The following is a 22,898-nucleotide window of genomic DNA, read 5'->3' on the forward strand; positions in this document are numbered from 1 at the left end:
TGTTTATAAATTAAAAGACAAAATACACACCACATATACATATTTACACTTTTGTTAGGTTTTTGATATAAATATTAATAGAAATTATAATAATTTTTAATATTACATTTCTAATATAATAGATTTTAAGACTGGTATAATATAGCTTTATTTAATGTTATATAAATTAAAATAATTCCTGCTGTAAAATAAGGAGCACATAAAAAGATATCAGTGCGGCAAAATGAATAAAGTAACAGGTAAGAATAACGAGGAAGAGTCGATACTCTGAACGACACACGCACAACCCCCTTATATTCGTTAAAAATAAACGGGTATACGTGATACAAAACTTGTAATATTATTCGAAAATCTTTCAAAGTTGAAGCCGTTCGAAGCTGGTCGGTTTTACAACGAAGCACCGACATCGCACAATACCAGTCTTGGTGGTTTTACATATCATAAAGTGCGTGCACGCGCGAGCTAAGGAGCGCATATAAATCGGCTTGCCTGCTGTTATGTCTCCCGCGTGCAAAGGACCGTTTACTATTTTATGTTCTCGAGACCTTTAAAGTTCTCTGGTTCCTTTATCCTTTTCTCGCTTGGCGCAAAGTTGACCTCCAATAATTTGATTAAATTGAAATGCCGCAGAATAAAAATTGCTGAATCAAATATTAAATGACGCTCTTGAAGAATTGATGAAAAAAATGTGAGAAAAATGTATTTTTGCACAATTCTTTAAAAATTAATTAAAATATTAATTTCTACTAGAGTAAATTATAAATTTGAAGTTAAATAATAATTGCACTTTTTATAGTAAAAATTGATTTTCATTAAAAAAAATTAATTCCAAATTAATCTATAACCATACTACAATAATCAATAAACACCATTAACTATATTTATATAAGACTAATAATTTTTTCAAAAAAAAAAAAAAAAAAAAAAAAAAAATGATAAAAGGTAGAAAAATCACATTATATATTAGTATACAACAAAAGTAAATAAACATTATTTTAAAAATATTAATGTAATATATTAAAAATTACCCAATGTTTTATTTCTTGAATTTTAATATATATATATATATCAAATTTTTCTTGACGTAAAGAATATATTTCCAAGTGGAATTAATTCCGCTCTAAAGTATGTTTTTATTAAATGCATTAATTCCACTTGGAAATATATTCTTTACGTCAAGAAAAATTTGATTGCATTAGTTAATTATTAGTATGAGTATACAAGTTCGTTTGGTATCATATAAATTATTTATCGCGATGAGCATGATAGAGCATATACAACGCATAAAAATTATAGATATTAGATATCTTGCTGTAAAGTATGCGTTATCTATCTTCGCAGAAACATGATACTGGTACAATGCATTAAAGCTTGGCTCTGAGATTGTGAATATTATTTCGAAAAGTATGAGATCATTAGTTAATTTGTGTTACTCAACGAACCGTGAGATTCATATTGCATGCACGTGCTTGTTGTGCATAACATAATACATTCATGTCTTATTACAATATCGTACATTTATAATTGACATATGTATAAATGTTTGTATGAAAAATCGAATTGGAAAAAAAATTATAAATAAGTAAAGCATTATAAAAAGAGCACAGTGTCATGGATCAAAATAGTTATACGAGTATAATAATCGCAAAATATTATATATATTTAATTATTTTCAAATTATAAAAAATATTACTTTATTAATAACATTATTATAAATGTTATATAATACCGCGATACAAATATAAAATTATTATACACGCTAAAAAGTAAAAAAATTTAATTAATAAATTTTATTAAGCTAAGTTTATATATATATATATATATATTTGCAAATTTTGTATTAAAAGACAAAAGTTTTAACATAACTCGCATGTTTTAATAATAACATTTTAATCAAACTTTTGAGAAGAAAAAAATAAATTTTAAATTCATAAAAAGAGAAAGAGAGAGATACATAATGAAAGAAAACGCAATGATTTGGAGGCCTTGCATATATAAATACATTGCAGCTTCAAGAGTCTAAAAAAAGCTTTACGTGTCGCACACATAGTACCGTCCTTGCACTTCGTATACGCAATCGTTCTCGTCGATCTGCATTTGAGATCGTAATAATAAAATTCACGCAAATGATATATGTTGAACGATATTTTATACTTTAAGTGAATGTAAAATTAAATAAAAATTCCTGCTCTAATACGTGCAATATATATGCTATGCATGTTGCAAAAGTGCATTTTAATCAAATATTCTGCTGATCAAATAATTTCATGTAATTCACACGTATGCGTACCAACGTATGCACGCGTATCAATATGATCCACGTTTATGCACAGTATGCATATCCCACTCGACCATTACGTACATTGTCGCTAATGTCAAGGAGAATCGAGTCACGCTTCGCGCTCGTTGCTTCCTCGTGTGTTAGATATGCGTCGGGACGCTGATGTGTGTGTATGTGTGTGTGCGTGTGTATGTGTCTGAGCGCGCGCGTGTGAGTGCACGTGTCATCCTGCCTCCTCTTTCGTCGCGTCGCGAACGGTGCCTCTCGTTCGTTCTTCACGCGCCTTCCTCGCTCTCATTCTTTCTGTCTCTTTCTCTCTCGCTCTCTCTCTCTCTCTCTCTCTTTCGTTCTCTAGCTTGCTGCGTCTAACTTGCGGTTATGTAAGCTTAAGCACGCATTGCCAATTTTCTCGACCGGATTGCCAGCAATCGCGGCTGCTCGGCTTCATCCTTCTGCTCCTTCATCTCGCATAGCACTGTATTCTGCGCCGTCGTTCTTTAATAAAAAAAATAAATGCTTCTTCCTTGCGCTCACACCCCACCGTGTATAAATTGTACATATTAAGCTATCCGTGCAGATTGCAACCGCGAGTTTCTTCCTTTTGCTTCCGTCCGACCTTTCGCACGTTTGCTTTGTCTCACACGAATCTTTGTCTTTTTCTTCGCTCCTGCTGGCCTCTACCAATCTCTCTTTTTCTTTTTACCATCATTCTTCCATCTCCTCTTTCTTCTCCTCCCCCCCCCCCTCTGCAAAATTCACTGACCGATTCAGTCGGCTTCTCTCTTGCTTGTATATACGTCTCGCCATATTTACTCATTGCATGCAATTCAGGGCCGTATAAATCTGTATTCTCCATTTCTCGCGTTGCATTCCATATTGACATAAGAAATCGACCAATTCCTTTTGTCATGCGTTTATCGCGTGCTTATTTCATTGTGCAAAGCTTTTGCAAGCGCGTATACAGTTGCCACGCAATTTGCATTCGTAATCATGCACGGTTGCAAACTCATTGTTAGTACTAATCGGCAATGATCGACACCAGCATATCAATGCACGAGATCATTATCAAGATGACAATAAACAACGCGAAAATGACGGATACGTTATATGTCTAGGCAATAAAATTAAGGATGCAGTAAAAGTTTTATATCAGGAGACTTTAATATATAGTCATAATAAAATGTTTATTAGTTAATTGTTAGGTACTTTTGCTTATTAAGATCTATCTGGGCATCAACTCGCTCAATCGCGAGATATGCAGATAATAACGTCTAAATACTTTTAGATAATAATGTTGCAACAAGAAACGAAAATATTTTTGTTAAAAGAAACTGTCTGCCTAAACTTTAAAATAAACTTTTTGAATGCAGATGAAGATGTGTCATAAAATGTTAATATTTTATTTATTCAATTTACAACGTTTAGAAATAATTCCTAGAAGATAAAATTTCTATTGAAAATATATGTCTCCGCATTCTGACATGCATAAATGCAAACTGCCTTCCTTATTACGGTGTATCAGAGGAAATATTCATCCAGGAATTGAAAATTTTATAGTCTAAACACATTACATACCACTATACAGCGTAACCAATAAAAACGTGAAATTAATAGCTAATTTTAAATTCCATAGAATTAGAATCGCTTCTTACGTATACTGGAATAGCCATTTCTGATTAGAAGAAAAAGACAATTAATCGCATTATACATAATTTAAAGATAAATTTAAAAAATGTTACAGTTTAAATTAAAATACTTCTGATAAATTCTAGAATCTCTCTGATTATTTTTCTCAGTTTTCCCTTCTTTTTTTTTATGAAACTGAACAAGTATCCGTCGCGTTTATATGAATTTTTCTTTGAACCTGATAGCCTTTTTTTCTCAGACATGTGATAATCGCGTTATCATGCTATTGAGATATTGGAAAAAGTATCTATTAAGTGGCAGTGTCGCATTTTTTTATGCACTTCAAAATAAAATGGAAAAATTGCCCTGCGTCTAATGCAATTCATGATATATAAATGTCATGTTTCGTGTCTCTTTGCAATTTCAAGGATTCCGAGATCGCCACTGCATTTAAAATGCAATATGTTTATAGTACGGTTAATTCCAAATAGAAATACGTATCCTAATAAAAACACATGCAGTTATCGCGCGAAATCGTTGCAAGCAACATAAATTTTTGTTCGTATTGTGTTTTCTAATTGGATCAAAGTCGACACGGTCGTTTTCGAGTACTGGTATTTTTTATTTCATTTTAAAGTATACAAAAAATCAAATTCACATCTTACTTAACGATTTATCTGTTTATTTCTATTTAATTATCGTTATATCTGTACCTTATAGCTAAGTATTGAACTATCAAGCTAACAGATTCATTTCCTGCAATATAATAGATATAATATTATATATGTTCTCTCATTCACTTGTGTTAGCAAGTTGCATAATTTTTTTTTTCTTTTGCTTATACATATTTCTTCTCTTTTTCTTTTCTCTACCTTTTGAAATCTCTTACTCTAGTTCACGGAAGTAACAATTATAAGTTTATTTATCTTGATGCAAAATTAAGATATATAAGTGAATTGAGAACGGATGCAAGCAAGCTGATATCGCGATATTTGTCTTCGATAAGGAAGATAATTCTTTCTCTGATAATGAACATCGAGATAAATTAGATGCATCGCAATTATATTTTATGATTCTGCTTCTTTTAAATATAGCTTATATGTATCTATTAAAGAGATTATAAAACATGTAACTATAAAATATTTCTATTATTATTTTAAATATGATCTTTTTTTCTTTTTCTTTTTATATATTTCTTCTCTTTTCAAAGATTAAGTTTATATTCATGTATTGCAATAATATTAAAGAAAAAGAAATTAATATATATGAGTATAAACGAAACTTATTTTCTAAAAGACTCCACGCAAAATTAGCAAAACTATCCAATATTTGGTCCAGCTTATTTATCTCAATTAATTCCGAATAGAGATTCTAAACACGAAAAGACTCGACAATTGTCGTCGGGCGTTCCGCGGCATGCAATTTTCATAGTCGTTAACTATCTACCTCTGCCTTCTCACACGCTACGTTGCGTCAGATAAACACGCAACCGTTTATAACAGTGTGCAAAAACTGCAGATATTGCTCGCGTCAGCAAATCACTATAAGTGATACCAAAGAAGATGCGGATACGAGAATACAATCTCGGCTGTGAGTAAGTCATTCGTCGTCCGTCTAATTCCGTCTGTGACCGCGTCCGCGTTTGTTGCCAAACAGATTAAGACATGTCGCGTATAACGAATCGTAAATGAGAATCTAGGAAAACCGCGGAATGCCCAGCCATCCGGAAGAAATTAGGGATGTCCATTCAAAATGTCGACGTTAATTCCCTGGCGACCTGCTTTACTAAGCATTCGTCTCAAAGTTGTTTTTACACCCGTCAAACTAAATTTCTTTGAATTCTGAAACATTTTCGTGATCATATATCCTGCGTGATACATATCAACTGAGAATTCTTTAATTTATTTATTAGGTTATTTATTTATTCTTATTCATTTTCCTAATAATAAGAATTTTATTTTCATGAAATATTAATCTCGTCAAGTTAAATAAAGATTAGTAGATTAATAAATTTATTAGATTAAGAGATAAATTGAGAAAGTTTATTTATGTAAATTAATGATGTAAATATTTTAGCAACTACTTAATTCAATAACATAATCAATAAAATTGATGGCCTTGCTAGCATCTTTTTGATAGCTGAATAATTACTTATATCATAATAATCGCTCTAATTAATAGCGACATAAGTGTATCGCGAGAGATTTATTGTTACGGATAAGACTAAAATTGAATATATAAACTCCAAACATTTCAATGTCAATAAATACGTAATTACATTTGCATAACTGTCTAAAAAAAGTTATGTTCTGACATTTTATCATAAAGCAAAAAAGAGATTGTATTTATCTTCCATATATTTTGTTTAATGAGAAACATCGCGAAAATTGATAAAGAAAAAAATGTTACTTTCGAATTATAAATAACTCTTTTGCTAAAATTGTTTTTAAAAGTCAAGATACCGGTCAAAGTTCACGATAGATATGCTGCGAGCTGTAATGTCGTATCACATTAAAATGATAACGTTAAAAAATTAATGAAAAGTTTTATCGCGTATATAATGCGCAAAAAATACGCAAATTGCTCATTATATGTCGAAATATTCAACTGTTGTTCCATACTGTACAACTTATTAACTCGGCTACAGTTAATTAAAAAACTACGGATAATCGAATAAGTATTAGCTATCAGGGCTTTCATCGTCACAATCGTTGTTCTGTCTCAATATTACAATACCGGAAATAATGGCACTTTTCGTGCGTTGACGACGTTATGCGAACGATCTTATCGCTCGCGAAAGACGGGAATGTCATCAATTCGCTCTTAGCGATAATTCTACGCGAGCGGTTAAAAGCAATCTTGATGGTCATTTTACATAAATTACTTTTAAATGGCATATATATGCATACGTAACTTCTTGGCATATTGCATCATTGATTTATGACAATTATCTGTGAAAAAATCACAAGTATGACTAGCTTATAAATCTACATAGCTACGACATCAAAACTCAAAAAGAATAATTTAATTAGAATAATTGATTTAATAGCGTAGTATATAATTAACAATTCGCATTTTAACATTAGAATTCTAATTATTTCGAATAGGCTTGATATTAAAATCACTCAAAAAAATATTTTATTAATATATATTTCTAGATGTCTCAATTAAAATTTATTGTTACTTTTTGTATCTGTTAAAATATTGTTTGTCACGTATAGAATTTATAGCAGCAATATTCTAGCAATACCTCTAGAAAATTTAAATCCCATTGTCAAATATTAATCACAAATATAATTGTCCTTGACAATAGGCCTTAAAGATAGGCATCACAGAAAAATTTTCTGTCTCTGTCATTTAAACTAATTAAGTGCAAAATTTATGCAGTATCATAATATTTGCTAATAATTTACCTGTTTTAGTTAATTTTTTACACCTACAAAATTTTTGTTAAAGTTACAAGATCATTTTTTTTAAATGATTCTTTTCCGATTTCCGTAAATTTTCCGATTACGTAAAATTTATATTTACTATCCAATGATATAGTTCTATCTCTCATTTTTAATTTTATTTGCCATACTATCAATTAATGTTATTTAACATTTTATTGAATTAAGTATTCATAGAATTATAGATTCTTAAGATTGATTCTTGGAATTAAAAAATGTAGATAATATAGCGATATTCCTTGTATATATGTACAAAATATTTCTGTGCAACATAAGAAATAATTTCTGTTTAGCACGTGTATTGTTTCATCGTCCAACAGCTGTCAAGGTTTTCGTCGGCGAATATATTCATATACGGCGATCTTGCACTTTCGAACTATATTAAAAAAACGTTCAATATATGTCATGAATATGTCATCTATGTAACTTGAAGATATTGCATAAGTACAAAACAACTGCGCTTCTTATATATTGGTTCGTATACACGTCCATGCAAAATGAACAATATGTTTATTGCAAAAATTCATTAGTGCAAGCTACTGATTATTCAAACTGATTGTTCGAACTCGGTAGGACAATATTTCACTGACATAACTGTTCCAAAGTATGTGTGTGTGTATTAATAGTATATATTAATTGTATATATATTTTATTAATTGTATATATATTAATAAAAATGTTGCGTAAAGTCTGTTCGTCAAAAATTTATAGAATTAAGTATTTAATTTTTACGAGACAAAAAGGAAATTAAGTTTTTCTATATTTACTACATATAATATACAGTAATCAGTCAAAGTTAAATGTAACAAGTAGTCTTTCGTGAATATATACAATTAAATAAAATTTTTTTTTGTCTCATTATATTCTACTTGTTACTTATAGTACAATTAGTATATAATATCAGTGAATCTTTCAATTTGACAATTTCATGGTAATTAGATTCGTTTAATCATACGAGAATCAGTCGCGCAAAAACATATGATGATAAATCGTGAGAGTTTAATTATTTTCAAGTTTTAATAGACCTGCATTGTTCAGCAAGTGTATTATTCCGAGTGGCACTTTTGCTGATGCATGCTTTTTCTCGTATATATAAAGAAATATACAACGACTCGGTAACAAAACTTATATATCGACTCTTAAACAATCGCATCAATGTAAGAGTGATTTTAAGATATGGAATATTATCGTCAATTCGTCAATACGTGCAAATCAACAATCATCTAATACTTTTCTAAAAATAACTGTTTTATTATTGTTTCGTAAGAGAAAGTGCATGTATCGCATTATCTCGGCATAGTACGGTTAGTGCAACCGCATGTATATGTCAGAGGTATGAGAACAGTTGTACTTGCAGAAAGGTCGAGTATTTCTCGCATGCTACATAATTGCTATGCACACAGGCCAATAAAAACCAGGCTACAACTCTGTTTTTTTCTCTTTGCTAAATATCAATTAGATAAACAACTCAAGTTGGTATTGATTCATGTTTTCAACACGAATTTAATCTCCTCATAAATTATAATACTAAAATATAAGTAAAAAATATAAAATAAAACTAATAATTTTTATTATAAAAATTGTTTGACTTTTATCAATGTAGCTCTTCAATAATATTCTTTAGTTTCTTCATATTTCATTTTATATAATTAATATAAAAAATCAAATTACATACAATCCAAATTCGATATTAAAATGCAGAATACGTTTTGTAATTTATTTTTTGTCATTTTCTTGTATTTTCATATCTTTTAATTTTAATAATTATTTTTTTAATACTTTCGTGCTTTCTTAAAGGCTGATATGTGTATGTGAATTTCTTATTCAAAAGTTATCCGTTCTATGTTCCAAACCGTAAAGCGGTTAATAACTGGTAGTGTCAGGCTTAAATGCATCGGTGTACGCATGTTTTTCAGATAAATACTGGATCGAACGGGGTCGCGCCAGATTATCGTTCGAATCTCTCACCTGCTTGCTGTTTACGAAGAAGTGCCTTTTTATAACTTTTTATCAAACAGCTGATGAAAAGTGCACCGGCTCCAAGATAATGTAGCACAAATTTGTCACGGTTCTTGCGCGTCTAATTGGTTATCGTTTTTAAATAGGATCCTTACATTAATCTAATAATTAATAGATTAAATTTTATATCTTATTTTATGAATTTGGGAGTTTTTGTTATTTTCGTATCTTAATAGGTGAATATCCATAGTCTTAATTTGCTTGCTCGACTAGATAGTATCTAATTATAATTTCTTATCTACTGAAGCAACCTTTGTAACATGAGTGTTATGCATTAAAATTATCTAATTAGCGTTCATTATGCGTTAAACAATATGTTACATCGTAAAATCATGATTATATACAACCAAAATATCAATTCAGAGAAAAAAAACTTGACAAAAATAGTTAATTTTTAGATATATAAATTTAATATTAATTAATTAGAGATTTATAAAAATTTTCGTCCACTTAATTTCTCATAATTACATTTATATACGTACATACATATGATACATACATGTATGTTTAGTGATGTACATGAACAATATTCAATACATAATCATTAATGCACTTGTACAAGGTTAATTGTCTTTGAATTTTTATTAATCCCCTTGAGCTATGACAAAATTTTGTAAGCTGAGTTGAAATAAAAAATCAAAACCCCTGATGCACGAATATTGATATCATAAACAAGAGTTTATAACATTTATTTACATTAGTTATTAAATAATTAAAGAATATTAAAGAACTCTTTAAAAGATTATCACTTCTACTTATTATAGTTTTAGCAAAATATTCTTCCTCATATAAGCTTATTATATATAATTTTACCTAATTATTATCGCAACTATTGTATTTTCTAACTCTTATCTCGTTTTATAAAATTTTTAACCCTTATTCCGTACTGATGGATCATTTTTGTCTGTGATTTTTCTAATAACGTCAATTTCTCGAAAACAAATAATCATAAAATAATATATTTAAGTAAATTATTTTTCAAATTTATTATTTTAGTCTTTATTTAGAATGTTCAAAGAAGGTATATATATTTAAAAAAATTTTTTAAAACACTTTTATATATTAATAAACTTATCGAAAATACTCTGACCCACCTGTACAGTTAGAAGATGCCAAAAATAACAATAGGGAGTAAGGGTTAATCTTGATTTTTTCGTGCTAAACTCTATTTTGTCATAAAAGTATATGAATCTTGTTGTAAAATTGTTACACAATATTTTAGAAAATACTATAGATGAAATATTGAGGGAAGAAGGAAAACGAAAGAGAAAGTAGCAGTAGACACGGTGGACAGCAACGTGAAGTATTTTTGTCTCATGCTAGTGTGCGTTTTGCATCTCTCGGTTATATCATGTCAAGTTAAACCTTCGTGAATTTTCGTGCTAAGTATTCGCTTACTGAATGCCAAAAGTATCCGCCTAGAAATGGCTGAAAATGTGCTTTTGCGACGTAATACAAAAACTCTTATTCGCTTGTATGCACGAACATGCGTGTAATAAGCAAGTACACACACATATTCATATCATATATGAACATATCACGACTACACTATTATTTCTTTCATGCAGTGTACAATCACAGTAACAAATCGATAACTATCTTGCAGGATAAACTAATTATTTATATAATTAAGTATACAATTGTATTGCGTCGCAATACAAGACAAATATTACGCGTGTCAAAAAAGAAATTTTGAATTGTTTTCATAAAAACAAATAGAGCTTCAATTAGTTCCTAGCAAAATTTTGAAAATCATCTTAAGATAATATTGGGAAGCTTTCTTATCTCTTCCTAAAGAGTGTTATTAATCTTCGACACGCAGAGGTGTGGACATTTGCTAGTTAGTTAATAACGAGTGCCTTTTTTCCAGGCCTGTCAAAATGTTTATTAAACATAAACAATCAATATACATATGGTATCGATGTTCAGAGCTAATAATATAATCAGAGAATAAATATCCTCATTTGTCGAACGTATACTCGTAAAGTTCAGAAATAAACAAATCGTAAATATAAATCATTATTATTAAAAAATATTCTGAAATTAATTAAAAAAAATATTCTGAAATTACATTGAGAGTTACAGTTAAATTATATACAGTTAAATCCTGAATAATAATGATAATATCAAAAATTTGTAAAAGTTTTTTGCTCTTTAATAAAACCGATTCAAATATTACATACGTTAATGTATGTTGATGTGTTTTTTTTTTCCATATTAGTTTCATGTTTGATAGTGTCGCGCTGTAAATTTATGCGTCTTATATGCCGTGATATGTAACGTTAGTAACGGTGTAACTATGTACTCCGTGCGATGTGGAGCCGTTAATCGTCCACTTGCTCATAAGAGTCATTGGAATGTCGCTTTCTGCCTTGGTTTAAATTTAAATTTATCCGACTGGACAAACAAGATTGCATCAATTTTTTTAAGATTCAATTTATTTCGATAACGACAGCAAATATTTGTATTATATGGAAGCTAATTAAATTATCTGTTTAAAAACGATAACAAATTTAATAATTTAATTTAAAAATTCGTTAAATTATAACTGCAGTAATATAACAATCTGTAATAAAGTACAAATATAATTGTGGTATGTAGTAATATTAGTATATAACAAGAAAAATAATAAAGATATTTGAATAAAAAAAATCATGGAATTTTTATTTGTAACATCAATAAAATAAAGTCAAACTTGTATTAATAAATAACATAATGGCGCTCGTATTGACAATTTTCTGCACATTTGCAATGAAATTACAATTAATTTGTATGACACTAATTCTTTCAACGAATAATATTAAGCGATTTATAATAGTCAGTCAGATTAAGCGAATCACATAGGTAGGCTGAATACTAACAGATTATCTTTTTTTTTTCTTTTTTCCCTGCTTAATTGTCTTTTCACTGTGAACTCAGTTTTAAGAAATACACGCATTTCTCTCCGTTGTTATATCATATAAAACACAATCGCAATTTTATCGAACAGTCTATCAAAAATAATTATTAATAATATAGAAAAGAGCCGTTCGTTCATAGTCTAAAATCTAAAATATTTGTAGACACGTACATATTGTTAAAAACAATATTTAATGTGTAGTTGTTTCTGCTTTTTGTACTAGAAAGTTGAAGTATTATTGCATCTTACAATAAAAAAAATAGTTTCAAAAAGTTTGGAAGAAGTCTCAATTCAAAATAGCAGCGCGCGCAAAAAAAAAATTTTGAATTAATTAAATTTCAAGAACGCATTAATATACACACATAAATAACATAAGGCTATCCTATTTTAAATAAATTCTTTGTAGAAGATTTTCAATTTAAGACTTTTAACACTTTTACTAGTATCAAAGTATTTACATAATTCATGATTATCTATAATATACTGATGATGAAAGTTTCAATCCAAGATATGCAATGTTAAAATTTACAGAACGTATAAACAATCATTTTTCTTGTGAAAAAGATAAACTAATAAAATAAGACTGATTTTTTGAAAAATAATGTAGTTTTTTAAAGTATCTCGTGTAATAGAAAATATATTATAAAGTTTAATTTTTAAGATTCTATTTCCAATTAAAAGTAAATTTAAATTATCTAAAAGATATTATTTTATTGGTAAGATTAAAAACTAGCATCTTTTGCTTCACGAAACATGTACCAAATGACATTTATACGAGGCTGCGTCATGAGGTTCATTAGATATACATATCACTTGCTTGATTATGTTGATTCTAATTGTCAACTTCGTTACCGAGTATACAGAACATAATAGTGATATAAATTTAGTACCGCCGCGAACCATCGATGATAAAATAAAATATGTCGCAACGGTTCTGGGCGAATAATTTGTGATCCGGAACCGAAGCGATTTACACTGAAGGAAGAAATAGTTTTGTCCGAGTGTCGATTATTTACGGTTATGGCTAGCAAAAAACATCATACCTTTCTTCGATACCTTGGACCACTTCTTGTTCACAGAAGAGAGATGAAACAACCGGATCTACAGCGCGTCATTTATCGATTAATTTCAGTGTTTTTTTTCTCGCAAGCTTGATTTCAAAAGTCGCAAAAATTCATAATATGGTAAAGAAAATTAATAAATATCAAGATTAATCTCTTTTTCTGTTCACAAAATATTTTTTAGATGTATATATTCATCAAATCCTTTTAGAACATGTAAATTAGCTTGAATGTTGATGTTGTGTAAATTAAATAAAATTCTTTGACCTAAATATTTTTACTTCGAAATGATTTTTTAAAATAAATTATTTTATCATCAAAGTAATAGAGGAAAGAAGGATAAATAAAATAAGTTGGTTTTAATCATTATTCATGTGTATAAAGTCTTCGCCTTATGTAAGCACATTATTGTTATTTCTACTTTGAATCATACAAAATTATTGTTTTGCAAGCAACGTTATTATTTCAATTTCACGATTCCAGACGAAAGGCGATCTTCAGGCGTAGATAATTTTCAGTCACGTATTATCATTGTATTACGCTTCGCGCACATATACATACATACATATATATATATATATATATATATATATATATATATATATATATATACACAATCCTGTATGTAACAGCGAACAAGAGAAATTTTCTGTAAGGCATATCACTCCAATAGAACGCAGCGGAATTATAAATGTCGGGCGTACACATAAGATTTGCAAGCTGTACGAAGCATATTTTAAATGCACCGCCGCAACCAAACAGGTTTTCAGGTGATCTTCAAGATATACGGACAAGTTAACATCTTCCAAAGATGAAATCGGAAATTTTTCTTCTGTGACGAGAAAACCACGATCTTTTTCGTCGACTTTTCGTATTAATATCTTTTCCAAGATTATCTTCATGTGTTACGACAAAGATATTCATCATGTAACGTTTATCGAGATTCTCTGTTTGTGCCAGAACACGATTGCAGATAATTCTCAAGAATATATTATTCTGAGGAGCATATTCTCTCACACGAAAACACAACTTTAATCATATTGGCACGACTTTTTAAACAAAGAAATAAATATGCATGATTTATAATCAAAGTGGTGGTCACAAGCAGCGTTTTAGAAATATCAAATAGATTAAATTTATCACATATAATATTCCTTCTGCAAAATTTGCTTTGGATTCAATGTACTGACGTAAAACAAAATATTTTTTTTTTTAAATTGGTCCAATATGAAATCTTCAATCCATGATATAAAATCTTCAATTAATGATGTGATATATATACAAAACTTCTATATAATTTATCACTAATATCCATAAATATATTCCAGATCTTCGCATTGTTGACGAGCTTGTTCCCTTTAAGTTCGTATCAATTTTTGAATGCATAAATTTGCATTATAGAATGCATAACTGATACTTGTACTTGAAAGAAATCCCAAGTATTTTATTGTCACTTGATCAAAATCAAAATAAAAAATGTCATAATTTCATTACTGTAATAGCAGTGCTATCAAAAAGTAATATAAAGGCCAATCAAGAACTTGAAAATGAGTAGAAAACCACAATGCTAAATTTGAAAAATTTAGCGGTTATATATAATTCAAGGTGGAAATAGATAATATATAAATGGAAATTGATAATATGTTAAATGTACGATTACGAATGACGAAATTACATTCAGCGTAATAGTTTGCCAAATAATTTTCAGATGACGAATTATTGAAGCTATGAAGAAAAAAAAAGATTTGAATTACTATCATATATTTACTATATAAATGCCTATATAGTAATGTATCGTGTTCTTTATTCAAATTTTAATATTTTTTTTTATTAAAAATTTTCTGCTTTAATATTTTTCATCTAATGTAAAGCATTCTTTAAAAAATGTTTAAATTATGTATATTTTATGTTTTTAAAATCTATATTTATTCAAAAATTAAGATCAAAAGTTTAAAAATTGATTATTTTATAACAATATGTATATATTAAAGTATATATTAAAATATTTCTACGTAATAGTTTTTTTTTTTTCAAAAGATGAACACTTCTAAGATACTCTTCCTTTTTGTCTATGAATAGATTTCTCGATAGAAATGTATTAAAAATTTAAAACATACTTACGTGAAAATATGCGCTTTTTAGCACCTTCTAATAGGTACAAGTTACTTTCTGTGTTTTCGTTTGAATTTGAACTATGATATACATATTCGTAGATGCTGGCAACGATTTCATCCACTAAGGCCGATATGTTGTTCGTGTGGCATACATCGTATACATTGCATACTAGGCAATGGTACAGCGTGTAGTGCAGCAAATCCTTGAGGTTGTATAGTGCATCAAATCCTTGAGATTGAGATTGAAATTGAGGGTTTTCTGAATGGTTGGTTGAGGTTGTTTGAGAATCTGGTGTATCTGAAATTTGTTGATTAAAAATTATTATTTAAATTGAACAAAAACTCTATGAGATATGAATATTGTAATCAACATGTGTTAAATATGTCTAAAATAAATAAGAAGAGTACATACAAACAGATATTTAAAGGTATTTAGAAATTGTTAATCTAAAGTCAAAGATAGTTTGAAGTGAAGTATGTTAAAAATCCTCATATACATTTGTTTAAGTTTTTATCATGTTAAATATTTCATCGCAAGCAATCAGTAATCTCATTAAAAAAATAGATCTGCAATATACTAACTCTTTAAACTTAACAACACCGTCTGCTTTCGCTTTTTAGCAAAAATCAATCTGTGCTTTTTACTTGTATTATGAGAACTACAGCATCTTCTCTTCTATACAATAAGTTTGCTGATTCTCAACTAGAAAAAAATCTTTCTGAGAAGCCATTTCTTTTCATTGAAAACTTTGCAGACACTTTAACAGGCTTTTAATGAATATCAAACTTCTATCCTTTTCCTTGTAGCTTTCAATTGAGGGTGAATCATCCTCGAATTCGTTTAATAAAATATTTGTGAGTAATCTCATTTATAGTTAATTGCGATATTCATAATAGCATAATATCATGTGGCTTTAAGAAGTCTAATTATAAGAATAATATACGTTTCTTGCGAAAAATATTCTGGGTTTCAATTTTTGAACATGTATAAACAATTTTCGTATACGAAAACAATATACATTCGGATAAAATAAATTACATACAAAAGTTGTATATGTTAAAAAATTGAGACTCTGTTATGCTTAAAAGGCTGCTAAAATATTAACCAAATTAGTCAAAAAACTTGGTCTAATTTAACTAGAAAATATTGTATATTATGTAGTTTCTCAATATTCAATTGTTTAATTATATCAAAATAAACACATGTCCATGTATAATATTCGGACAATATTTGAAATAATCAAGCACACGGATAATACGCAAAGTATTCAAATATTGATACTATCAGAAAAGAGAATGATAAAAACCGCAGAACTTTTATTCGACTGCAGAATCATGGACATAAGTTTTTCGATTGTTATGTTACATTATATTATGGTATATTAGACATTACGCCAACTAATGGCGATGTATCTAGTCGCCATAGCTCCGCCTCTACCAGAGACTTCTCTGGATCGTTTTTAAAATAAGGAAACGTACCCCCTCCCTCTTACCTCCCTTGCTTTCACCCTTCCTCTTCCACGCTTGCACACCATCTCTACCCCACTCCGATAGCTCCCTTCCTTTCTTTCTCTCTCCTGTTTACCGAATCCGACTTGCGCGACGACCCAACAGAATAGACAACAGCATGATGCAGGTGCCGCGCCGTCAGAAGGCTTGGTGTTGGTTCCCTCCTTTTACGCACGCAGGTGAACCCGGCCAACCACGTGCTGTTGTGCGCGCGTGTGCGCGGCAACACGTGTTCGCGGCGAGAGTGAGAGAGAAAGAATAGAGAGCGATGGGAGGAGTCGGGATGAGCAAGGGTTTCGGAGAGGAAGAAGAAGAGAAGGAGATGAGTTTGGAATCCCTATCGATATGAAGAGGGGAAAAGATTAAGGTCTAGGTATGTATTTCTTGACTTTTTTTGTTCCAATTTGCCGACATATTCCATTAACGATATAACATATCGCATTAATCATGGATTTGGCGCGCTGATATTCTAAGACCTTTCTCATTCTCATTTTTCCTAGCATCTATTGTCTAATACTAATGTTATCCAACGATGTCATTTTACACGGAACAAATTATGATGTGCGAAAGAGAGAACATCACAACATGATTCACAAATATAACAGTTTGATTCGTTAATTAACTCTTGACTCTTGAAGCGGATGTGTGAGTGATATATATGATCATCCAGTCTTTTTATTTAATATTTCATTATAACGATTAAATCTGTATCCTAATTAAGTATAGTATTTAAGGAATTAACGGAATTTTATGCTTGATGAATAGACAAAAAAAATGTAAATACTTCACATAGTTTTTATATATCAATCTCTTCATTCCAAAAATAAACAAAAGATGAACGTATGGCGCTCTTATATTGCATAATCATATAATTAAACAACTCGTACATGTCTTTTATATTTTGTATTACACAAACATAATTCTTATATATCAACCTCATATCACTCATATGTCGAAAGAAAAATACTGAGCGCATTATCACAGATCTAAATCCGCCTTTGTTGCTATGCGATTCTCAATCGACATGACTGAGCTCGTATTATCCCAACGGGATCGATTACGTAATATGAAAGAGAATATACAAACGATATCATTTCGGTTCCGTGAACGGCGCGATACGAATGCGAAAGAATGAATGACTGTAAGCATATCCTGTCACAATGTTTATATTCATTTTTTATCCGAACGATTAAACGAATTTTTTCAAGGAAGAGAAACGAAAGAGCAGAACATTGAGTCGATGAAATCAGTCTGATAATATTTGGACGTGTCTCTAACGTTCGCAACGCGAGAGGATAAAATGATTACGTAGCGCGATGATGACGATTATTATGAATGGTTGCACGTACTCTCTGGTTGACCCCTTTCATTCGAATAAACACGATCTGGGCATGAAACGTTAGTGATCATAGATAACTTTATATTGCAATCAGTATCTCAAGACACATACACACACACACACACATAGAGCCGTTAATTCTATCATACTACTTTATTTCTTTTTAATATATTTTCGTAACTCTTATTATTTAATTATAGAGTTATTTTAATTATAGAGTTACATAATATGTCTGTGTTAATTTACTTGTTCCGAAAATAAATAAAATAATTATAAATAAAAGATATTTGTCATTTCTTTTTAATTTAGTTGCGTATATAATTTCACAATAAAATTCCATATTTTTTGAAAAACCACACCATAACTTTATTATACCTATATGTATAACTTCTACTATATTAAAGTATATATAATACAACATCATAAATAGCGTACATAACGAATATGCAATATTATTTATTAAAATTTCTCAAAATATAAATAATAATAATTAATAAATATTTTTCACTTTAGCATGGAAATATAAATGGAGAAATCTACAAGAGATATTCAAAAGACATCGCAAGATATCTGCGGTTCTTAAAGCAAACATGTTGACATCTAAAAATAAAACGGTGTAATATATTAATATTTAAATTAAATACAGCTGTTATCATGTAAAACTAATTTCCATCAGCACTAATTTCCATAAATAATTGTTAATTACCAAAAAAAGATAAATACTCTACATCAAAACCGGTCTAAGTATAGTTATTTGCTAAGAGATCCTTGGAAAATCAATAAAATGACTAAGAACCTTATTCGAAACTGGGTCCGTGCTTCTATCATAAGAAAAATGCCTTGAACCGTCCAGTAAAAGTGCAATAAAAGTAGCAAACTAGAAAAAGAACTAAACATATAGCCTTATTAGAACCCTTATCAGCGCTATAATTGAATAGTATCCGTGTTATTTAATATCTATTATTTGTTATCATAAGAAAATATTGCATTTTTGCAATATTTCGCAAAATTTAATTACAAAAAAGCGTAATTAAATTTAAGTAATATTAAATTCAAATAATATTAAATTTATTAATTAAACTCGAGTAATATTAACTGTGCACAAACTAGAATCTGTTATTTTGTATATAATCTCTCAACTTTGTCCAAAATTTTGTTTCTTATATAGATAAATGTATATAACAATAGAAATTAAAGAATATAAATATAAATGTTTCACAAAATATATATAATAAATATGTAAATATATAAATATATAAAAATGTAAATATATAAATCTATAAATATGTAAATATAAAAATATGTAGATACATATTTATTTAACATGTAACAAGTATGTAATGTCAGAAATAGCATTGCAGATTTTTCTTAAATAATTCATATCAATTCTTATACTTACATCGATTAACCATTAAATGTGTACACACACGTGTGAAATCGTAGAAGGTAGGAAATATGATCAGCAGTGTCTGATAACAAACTTGCGATAAGATACGAGACAGCAATTGCATTTGCACAAAGTGCATAAGTGAGATCAATGAAAATTTTTGCAGTTCATCATCTTTATTATGTTAAAATATATAACGGATAAATTAAACATTAATAATAAATGTTTATTATACATGTTAATAAGAAAAGGTATCAAAGTATTAATTGTTTTGAATTATAACAAAATAAAAATATTTTACAATAAAACTATAATAAATACACTTAAAACATTTACCTAACATACATATCGTTATTTTAAGTAGCAAAAATTATTCTTATAATTTTGTGTTAAACACACACAGTTATATATTATATATAACAAAATGGACAGTATATACTTTTACTAGGGCTCGCTATTATACGTTTAGACAGAACATGCTTACACGTGTAATAATTAGCATATTCGTTTATTAGAAACGTTTTTCCGAATACATTTGATTTAAGTTTCAAGCCTGATACATTTTAACATATTTATATTTAAGCATGTTCGTTTATTAGAAACGTCTTTAAACATATATTAAATGTATATTTAACATATAATATAGCCTTACGTGTACGATTTCTTACAAGTAAACATTTTTTTGGAATTTAAACGAATAAATTTAACGTTTATACATATATTAAAAAAAAAAAAAAAAAAAAACAGGAAAATCAGAACTCTACTTTTAACTGAATATTTTCAAAGTAGTGTGTGTATATATTTTTCAAACCTGCGCTATTATTTAACGTAATATTGAAATAAGTTTTATTAAATTGAATTTTAATTCTAGTAAAAAAAACATTATATAAATATTTTCATTATTCTAGCAACACATTTCAGTCTATTTGGATTATAAAGTCGAAAAGATGCTACAGATAATGCGTATTAAATAAATCCAAAAATATATATGCAATATAAATATATATACATTTGTTCTGTAGATTCTTTTATAAACACACAAATATTTAATAAGAGTCTACAATATTTAATGACAGGTTTAATGTATATGTATATACATGTATATTATCAATACTCATTGTTATATGCTATTTATAAAAACAAAGCATTTTATGTTGTACATTAAGCTTTGTGTTTGCGTCAATCCTTATATTCTCTTTTTATTCTTTGATATCACCCGTTGTATTTGATTTTTGTCTACCGTTAAATTATAAAAAAATAATAATTAGTAAGCATCGATCTGTTCGGCCAACAAAAATTATACGAGTTTTATGATGCTAAGTTCTTTGATCGTACGAAAATGCTCGTTAAGTTTTGGTGCCGCATCAGTTTCGACTCTAACGAAGGCAGACCGCGGCCGACTTTGTTAGATCCTCGTAAAACGTGTTCCTTAACCCGTACCACGAAAAATTTCTCGGGGTCGAAGTGCACATCGTAAAAAACTAACTATAAGAAATGCGCCGCTCGTAAACCATTTCCGAGACCGCAGGATCAGCATGAACGTTAACTTGAGAAATCTGAAAGGTGGTGAATCGACCAGCAAACTTTAATTTCCAAAGTCATTACTTCTTGTTGCTATCAAATGTAAATCGTGCGTCCAAGTCATATAAAAGGATTGTAAGCTATTTGAAATATCATAAATCTCTTGTTATCCTCACATTCTTAAACAATTTCACTATAAATTCTATCACCGAATTGCATGACTCAACGGAAGAAAGAATATGCATACAAAGTTAGATGAAAACTTTAAAAAGAAAGAAAAAGATAGCTATTTTTTAATTTATTTTTTCATCAAAAACATTGTCAAAATATTACGTTTATTGTGTTTTAGCTATCCTAACATATTTTAATAACAAATCCGTTGCATACATGTTAAAGGCCTCTCCAAGTAGCAGGTAGTATTCTACCTATTGTAGCAACGTGTTTTTAACACATCGATACGTCAACTGAGAGGATTCGTGTATTTCAAGCTTGTCATGATCGAGGGAGCTCATATTGCACAGTCAAACGTACCTCCCTCGCTTGCGGACGACGGTTCAGCATCATGTTGGACACGACATTGCACCACACGTGGCACACTGGGGTTGTGGGTACGGAGATGAGCTTTGTAGCAATGATACCGTTGTGACACTGCGCGTAATCGAAACCAAGCGTTGCCGTCGTGATATGACTGAGGGACTCGTTTGGTCGACGAGAAACGCGCGAGATACGTCAACGTAACCAAAAGCATTTTTTATAATATATATGATTGTAAAAAGTCTATTTTTGTTGCTATAAAAGCTCATTAATAATACAAATATCAAAGATATTATCTCTATATTTTTCATACAATTTTGACTAAATTTTGAAATATAAAAATGAGACTCTGAAGAGTAAAATATATAAATTATGATATTTATATATTATATTTTAAAAAGTGGTGATATTTATATGTTATATTTTAAAACTCATCATATTAATACTTCGCCATTTATTGGCAAGATATAATAATGCAAAAAATATATTAATGCACGAGAATTATAATAGAAATCATTTAGCAAAATAAAAATATGCAATACATAATTAAAAATTGAAATCTGCTAACATAAATCAAAAGTTGAATGGTATTACGCTTTTATGTCACGTAATACAATTTCGACAATGAACGTGACATCGATTGTAACAATATGCCACGGCACTCGTTAAGTGCTATCAAATTTTATCCAAAGTGTCAATACCGCACGGTATTAAAAATCAATGATAAATGCAGGAGGAGGTAGATCGATTATTTGACGATCGATTTTTTCTCCTGGTCTATACGTACACACCTAACGTAACCACATACATATACCTCAACTATTTCAATAAAAATACTATAACCTTAGTCATTCTCTCTTTCTCTCTGCAACACATACATAATTTCTCCGTCGCCTATAAAAATAGTCAACGCGGAATCACAATAAGTTTCAGCGGAAAGAGTCGAATGAAAGAACGGTCGTGAACGCGGCGGCTTTTATGAGATACGACATTTCGGAAGCAGTAAAATTCTATCCTGTCAAGCGTTCGCATAAAATCCTTGCTCGTCAGCGACTGTGGCAAACACGGAGAACGTAAGCAGCGCGCGCTTACTCTCGATTCATGAAAAAAGGAACAAACTAATAAAAAAAAAAAAAAATTAATAATTCTAATATATTGT

General features: G+C 29.3%; 1 protein-coding gene across 4 annotated transcripts in view; it reads right to left on the reverse strand.

Moving 5' to 3' along the window:
• LOC140665392 (uncharacterized) overlaps positions 1–22,898 on the reverse strand; it is a 98,715-nt gene that overhangs the window by 18,962 nt on the left and 56,855 nt on the right. For 2 of the 4 annotated variants that reach the window (XM_072891480.1, XM_072891479.1), the window contains one exon: positions 15,457–15,747. In XM_072891480.1, coding sequence (XP_072747581.1) covers positions 15,457–15,747 — 291 coding nt within the window. Of the gene's footprint in view, positions 1–5,172; positions 15,061–15,456; positions 15,748–22,898 lie in introns of those variants that run through there. The other 2 variants (XR_012046590.1, XM_072891481.1) reach the window with 2 other exon arrangements.

The sequence above is a fragment of the Anoplolepis gracilipes genome, chromosome 4, assembly GCF_047496725.1.
Source record: "Anoplolepis gracilipes chromosome 4, ASM4749672v1, whole genome shotgun sequence".
NCBI lineage: Eukaryota > Metazoa > Arthropoda > Insecta > Hymenoptera > Formicidae > Anoplolepis > Anoplolepis gracilipes.